Consider the following 6964-nt stretch of genomic DNA (forward strand, 5'->3'; position numbering starts at 1 on the left):
ACAAAGGGAACAAAATTAAAATTAAACCATTTATTTAATAAACAAACGCTTCCTATACCAGGGACTTCAAGTTTTTCAAATGAAAAGCCTTGTTTCTCCGCATCGACAGTGACCGACTGACTTACATCTTATTTTCTTTTTCATCCTCTAATATTATGTTTTAATATATTGGTATTTAATAGTATATTAACAATCGAATTATATTTTTTTATTTATTCAAAAATAAATAAATTAATTTATATACATTTAATATAAATAGACTATGTAAAATTTTTTTATCTATTTCTACTATTAAAAATTCATTTTTATACGTTAGTATAAAATACACATGATATATCAAGTGTAACTATCTTATTATTCTGTCAATTATTTTAATTTTTTATAGTAAAAATAGATAAAAAATTTAACAGACTTATCTATCTATTTTCGAGTAACAATATCAAAATATGATTTGACTTTTAATATAAAAACACCTACTATACTTTTACAGCATTTAATCAAAATTAAAAAAAAAATTACTTACCACTTAACCCAATGAGTAATCTTTCTTTTAAAAATTTCTATCTGGGTCTAACATGCAACATGGGTCCATCTCTGTCTATCACCTTTATTTTCTCTCATTGCTATATATACTTCATATACATCATCACTCCATTTCCATTTCACGACAACGTGGACTGCAGTTTGCTGACTGGTTTTTTTCTCTATTTTTATTAGCTCTTAAAGCTACCAAACAATATCTCCCTCTCTCTCCTATAAGTTTCTTCATTCAAAGACTATATTATTGCACTTTGGGTCTATCAGTTTATACACCATTTGGCTCATCCCATTGCCCCCTTCAACCCCATTTTAGTAGTGAAATGATGCATAGGTGTAGCAGTAGCTCGCAAGGGAACATGGTGGGTGGACCTTGTTCATGCGGTGGCTTGTTCCATAGCCAAAACAGCTCGTTCTCGATGATGTTTTCAATGGCGGCGAACCAGACATGTTACGATGAAACGGATATGATGTACCCTTTCGCATCTTCCTCTTCGTCTGTTGATTGCACTTTGTCTTTAGGAACACCTTCGACTCGTCTCGTTGAAGACGACGGTTATAAGCGTTCTTCACGCCGTGAAAGCCGCTCCGGCGGCGGAGGCGGCGGTTCTTGCATGTCGAACTTGTGTTGGGACTTGGTGCGAAACAAGAACACGATGAAAGCTGGCCGTAATAATGATAATAATAATAGTTCAGGCAACGATCCTCTTTTGGCTCGTCGTTGTGCCAACTGTGATACTACTTCAACACCGCTTTGGAGGAACGGTCCAAGAGGTCCAAAGGTAGATATCTATATCTATATCTATATACATGAACATATATTATATTGTCTTCATTGATTTAGATTTTTAATGTTTTGGCAGTCGCTTTGTAATGCTTGTGGGATTCGATTCAAAAAGGAAGAAAGAAGAGCTTCAGCTGCAAATGCTAATGCTTCATCAATGGCGGAACAACAACAATACCATGGCTACAACAACAGTTCATGGGGTTCAATGCAATGTTATTCATCGCCGGTGAATGAAATCAAGTTCATCGAAGACGGCGATCCTTTCCTTTCTTGGAGACTCAACGTTACCGATAGACCAACAAGCCTTATTCACGACTTCACCAGATAAACAAAAAACCACCACCACCAACCCAAAACGCCATTGACGGTGAAGACCATGGCGGTGCCTGCAAATCACTGTTCCCTTTTTTTAGTTTGTGTCACTTGTTTTGTCTTCTATAGATGGAGTAAGAACGGGATAATTCTATCTTCTTAGTTGCTTTTTTTTCTTTTTTTTCTTCTCCCTTTTAACTTTAATTTCTTTTACTTCCAGTTTCCTATAAAACCCTTTTCTTCCTTTCATTTGACTATGATGATCATGATGATGAGGATGATGAAATGTTGAGGACCGTTGGATTTGATTACTGATTTCCCTGATGTAATGTAATAGATATATATACAATTTGTAGCTAACTTACATATGCAAAAAAAAAAAAGTACTTTTTTTTCATGAGATATGGAACTGAAGTTTACTTTACCTGAGACTCTGTTATATGAAGCTGCTGCTTCTTACTTGTTGGTTCTCTTTTATTTCTCTGAATTTCACAACTGAAAGAGAAAGTTAAAAAACAAGATTTTTTTGGTTTAATTTTGGTTTTAGTCCTTTTTGTTTTGCAAAAATTCAAGACTTAATTGTTTTACTTTTACCATGTTATTTCCGAAATCATTAAATTTTTTAATTAGTTTTGTGTTTTTTTCAAATAAAATTTAATTCTAATTGAAATAAAATAATCATTCTAATTTCAACCTCATATATTTATTTATTAATAAAAAAATTGTAATAAAATGATAATTATAAGAAAAATTATGGAAACCAATACTACAAAATATTAAAAGAACTAAACTTATTTAAAAAATAAATTCTATAGCAAAAATAATTTAATAAACTAAATATCGAAAATTTAAATTTTTATATTCCAATCAAATTAACAAATAAGATGATGCAACATACCAATGACCTTTATTACCAAATGTAGTTTTGCATAAGGAGCTCACAAGGGCCTTGATCCTCTTTGGTTAAATGGAGTAATAATAATTTTAGCCCCTTTTAATTATATTCAATTCAACTTATTTTTAAACAATTTTTTATACTTTGGCCCTCAATACCGAACTTCTAGCTCCGCCCGTGCTTTCATAAGTGACGACACATGATTTTTTAAAGCCTCAAGTAGATGTAAATTTATTATTGATTAAATATCATTGATTGGCTCTATGTGATGAAATATCTGGTAAAAGATTTTAATTAATAGCGTTATCAGTTAGAAATTGTAACTAGATGAACTAAATTTAAAATTTGAGTATAATATAGGGGCTAAAAACAAAATTAGACCCTTGTTGCTTATCTTTTCAAATTCAATTCATTGTCATAAGAATTATTACATTTTGATTCTTCTGGCTGATAAAAAATCTGATCAACCAATTGCTTTGTGTTTAACAATGTGTGATTGTTCTGAGCCGGAGAGGACACTGTTCGGTTCAGAACACATAGTAATGCAATTTGTCGTTTTAGGGACCTTTTGGGGTTTTGCCGGTTTGGACTTTTCCAAAACCGATACAGGTACTGATATGGTCATATTCTTGAAATCTTGACCGTCAATATGGCCTCTACTACACACCTTGGGAAACCACATTATGCATTTGCAAAAACAACCCTTTTTATTAGCAAGCTTGGATTCCGTTTTAAAGGTTAAATTATATTTTATTTTTTTTAACATGAGTTAATTAATTTTTATTTGTTAGTTTAAAAAATATATTGGTCATTTTTGTTAAAAAGTATATCTATTTGTACTATTAAAAATTACCGTAGTTGATGGAATGAAAAAATATATTATGTTAACGTACATAGACTAATTTTTAACAATAAAAATACATGATTGTTTTAACAGATGAACCGATTTAAAATTTAATTTGATGTGCAAAAATTAATTTACCAATCTTTAAGTAGAGAGGACAATCCAATCCGACTCCTATAAGAGCCTTTATAGTAATTTTACTTTTCTTGAGTTGGTCTAATTATGGCTCTAATACCTCTGTTTTTTAAATAATATTGATACATCACAATAGATATATTAAAATTTAAATTTTAGAATAACGAAGAGATTAAAATCAACTTTACATACACCATTTTTCTTAAAAAAAATTATATATGATTTATATATACCATTTTTAAAAAACTTTACATAGATTAAAAATATTTGAATTTATAACGGATGGTATTGAAATTCATCGAATGATTATGAATTTTTTCACATCATTAAAATTGTTCAGGGGCTGAGCCGGGTTGGGTTTGGATTGATACAAAATTTTAATTATATTTTGGTCTCGGGCCTGGTTTTATCAAAAAATTAGCTTAAAATTTTTTTCAGATTCGACCCAAATTAAAAATACTAAATTTGAGCCCGACCCAACTTACCCGTATTATTTTCTTTAGATTACAATTTTTATATATTTTTTAAAAATATAATTCATCAAATACACTGAAAACATTAAAATAAATATTTCTCAATAAATTAAAAATAGATTAAAATTTTTTTATAATTAAATAACACTAAAATAGTTACAAATTAGCAAGTAAATACCTCTAAAATAGTAACAAAATTAATAATAAAATAAAAGTTATACAATATCCAAATAATAACAACTAAATAATAGTAATATAATAGCAAAATGGTAGCAAAACAACTTATTCGAGTCAGGGTCGAACCAAAAAAAACCCACCCGAGACTCGATCCATTTAGAAAACGGACCTTATTTATTATCTAAACCTATTTTCCAGGTCTAAATTTTTGTCTAAACCCTTTCACTTTTCAAGGAAACCTTCAAACTTAGATGGATAACCCAACTCATACTCAAATCTAAGCGTTACCATATAATTTATTAAGACATATTTAACGTTATTAATAAATTAATTTATATTACATAAAAATATACCACGGAGTGAAAATTAAATTAATTATTTCAAAATTAATTATTTCAAAGTTAGTATTTGACGTTAGTGATTTTTTTTTATTTTATAAATAGAGTTTAAATATTATCAAATATTCCATTTTTTTTAAATCATGTAACTTTTTAAACTATATTTATTAAAAAAATTATTTTAACGATATTATAGTGAAGGGAGTCTAATTACCAAAAGAATGTTAAAAGGATAAACTCAAAGGAATGTCAAGTAGGGTTTGCTCAACCTTGGAATAAGCAATTCCAAACGAAACCCCCACAAGTTTTTAAAATATTGTAGACAGAGATTGTCTCACAATCATAAATTCTTTTGTTGATTGAATTCATGTGAGATTTTTCTTTTTTTTTTTAATATTTGAATTCATATGTGTTTGTTTAAGGTTATTTTTATTGATTTATATTTATTAAAAAATTTAAAATTATGTATTTTGGTGTGCTGATTGAATCTTAATTTAATTTGTATGGATATAGTTGTCAATGTAAGAGGACATGAGTTTGAGTGCGTTGAAATGCATCATCCTCTTATTTATAGATTGGAAAAGAGTTATGAATAGTTCTAAATATTGTATAAAAACATAAATATATTTGTCAATAATTGAAAATCTATTTATTTCAATAATAATTTTAAAAATTATTGTTTTGTCGAAATGTTATAATTTTGAGTAAACTTTTAACAAATATCAAAATTGATACATATAACTTAATCCGTGTATTACATGAGATAAAAAAAATTAGTAAAAGACATTTTAAAGGTTCATTAAGTTTTTTCAAAGAAATCAATGGTATTTTTTATAGAAAATATTTGATATATTGTTAGTGAAATTTTTAGACTTTATAAGCAGAATCAAAGATTGACAAGTGTCATATAAGACTGTAGTATACTAAGAAAAAAATAAATGTATAAAAAAATGCTATAATTTTTTAAAAGGGGATAATATATATATAATGAGTAAAATACTAACCATTTATTTTATTTTTGTTTTCAAGTTTTGGACTTTTTGAATAAAAAAATTAATTACTTGATGAGCAAGAACCCAAAAGACTATGAAAACTTAACCTACCCAGAGTCCAACCATCTTTTGTCACCAAAAAGCCCAAACGCTAACAAATTTCTACCATGAACCATCCTCCGCCGCAAACCACCACGATCACCACTAGAACCACCGTAAAAAAGCTCCGTGAAAACCCCACACCGTCCTCCAAAATCCCATTCCAATCCCGCAAAATCCGAAAACTCACCACCACTGCAACCGCCGTCGACAACGAACCAACCAAATCCCCTCACCCTCCCCTCATCAAAATCCCCAAATCTCTATCAACAAAACCCGAAATCGACGCCGCTATTAACCATCTCCGCGCATCCGATCCTCTCCTCGCCGCCCTCATTTCAACCCATCCCCCACCAAAACTCTCCCCTTGTAACTCCCCCTTCCTCTCCCTCACCAAATCCATAATCTTCCAACAACTCGCCACCAAAGCGGCCAATTCAATCTACACCCGCTTTGTCTCCCTATGCGGAACCCATTCCGACGTCGTTCCGAACACGGTCCTTTCTCTCACCCCACAAAAGCTCAGAGAAACCGGCGTCTCCGCTCGCAAAGCAAGCTACCTCCACGACCTCACCGATAAGTTCTCGACTGGGTTTTTGTCGGACACTTTGATTCTCACGGTGGACGATGAAACGTTGTTCCGAATGTTGACGTCGGTGAAAGGGATCGGTCCTTGGTCAGTCCACATGTTCATGATATTCTCGTTGCACAGGCCTGATGTTTTGCCGGTCGGTGACCTTGGTGTAAGGAAAGGGCTGCAGTGTTTGTATGGGTTAAAGGATTTGCCTAAACCAATGCAAGTGGAACAGATTTGTGAGAAATGGAGGCCTTATAGATCGGTTGGGTCTTGGTTTATGTGGAGGCTTATGGAAGCTAAAACTACAAAAGGGAATAATGGCAATGCTCAGAGTGTTGTTGAAGATGATCAAAGTGGAGGGTTTTGGAAAAAAAATTTATGTTTTTAGGATTGAAAGTGTGCAACTTTTTCTGTAATCGCTTGTAATTTCTAGTGTTATTCGATTCAATATAAATTCGATCTGTTTAATGTTTGTTCATGAAAGATATTCACTGATTTAGCTTAGAGAATAAGGGTTTGAGTTAATTTCACCATTAGTCCTTAAACTATTGTCAAAAGTTTGGTCTCGAGCTCTCAAATTATAGGTAAAGATTTTCAGAATCCAATTTGTAGTCAGATCCATCAAGTTACTGGTTTATGTTGTTCAATTGGTTTGATTGAATCAATCGTATGTATGTAGGCTTAACTAAATAAATCATTACAAGTTCATAAAAAACATATTAAATATTTGATTCAATTGGATCAACCGTTCGGTTCAACTGACTTTTTTACCTGATTCAACCAGTCCATACAAATTTT

The 6964-nt window shown here is 31.1% G+C and overlaps 2 protein-coding genes across 2 annotated transcripts; both read left to right on the forward strand.

The window, feature by feature from the left end:
- The first annotated feature begins 663 nt into the window (after positions 1-663).
- LOC121209716 (GATA transcription factor 18) lies at positions 664-2060 on the forward strand. The gene is made up of 2 exons (XM_041080939.1): positions 664-1319; positions 1401-2060. The coding sequence occupies exons 1-2, from the start codon at positions 861-863 to the stop codon at positions 1650-1652; spliced, it is 711 nt and encodes a 236-aa protein (XP_040936873.1). The 5' UTR covers positions 664-860; the 3' UTR covers positions 1653-2060.
- A 3408-nt stretch (positions 2061-5468) lies between these two features.
- LOC121209717 (DNA-3-methyladenine glycosylase 1) lies at positions 5469-6644 on the forward strand. The gene has a single exon (XM_041080943.1). It carries the CDS (start codon positions 5658-5660, stop codon positions 6552-6554), a length of 897 nt encoding a protein of 298 aa, XP_040936877.1. The 5' UTR covers positions 5469-5657; the 3' UTR covers positions 6555-6644.
- The last annotated feature ends 320 nt before the right edge of the window (positions 6645-6964 follow it).

This window comes from Gossypium hirsutum, chromosome A02 (genome assembly GCF_007990345.1).
Source record: "Gossypium hirsutum isolate 1008001.06 chromosome A02, Gossypium_hirsutum_v2.1, whole genome shotgun sequence".
Lineage (NCBI taxonomy): Eukaryota > Viridiplantae > Streptophyta > Magnoliopsida > Malvales > Malvaceae > Gossypium > Gossypium hirsutum.

What these genes read in the sequence shown, in the direction of transcription:
- LOC121209716 (XM_041080939.1), top strand. Translation starts at nt 861, where the DNA reads ATGATGCATAGGTGTAGCAGTAGCTCGCAAGGGAACATGGTGGGTGGA. An exon ending in ACGGTCCAAGAGGTCCAAAG is followed by an intron (nt 1,320 to 1,400) that starts GTAGATATCTAT and finishes ATGTTTTGGCAG; the next exon opens with TCGCTTTGTAATGCTTGTGG.
- LOC121209717 (XM_041080943.1), top strand. Translation starts at nt 5,658, where the DNA reads ATGAACCATCCTCCGCCGCAAACCACCACGATCACCACTAGAACCACC.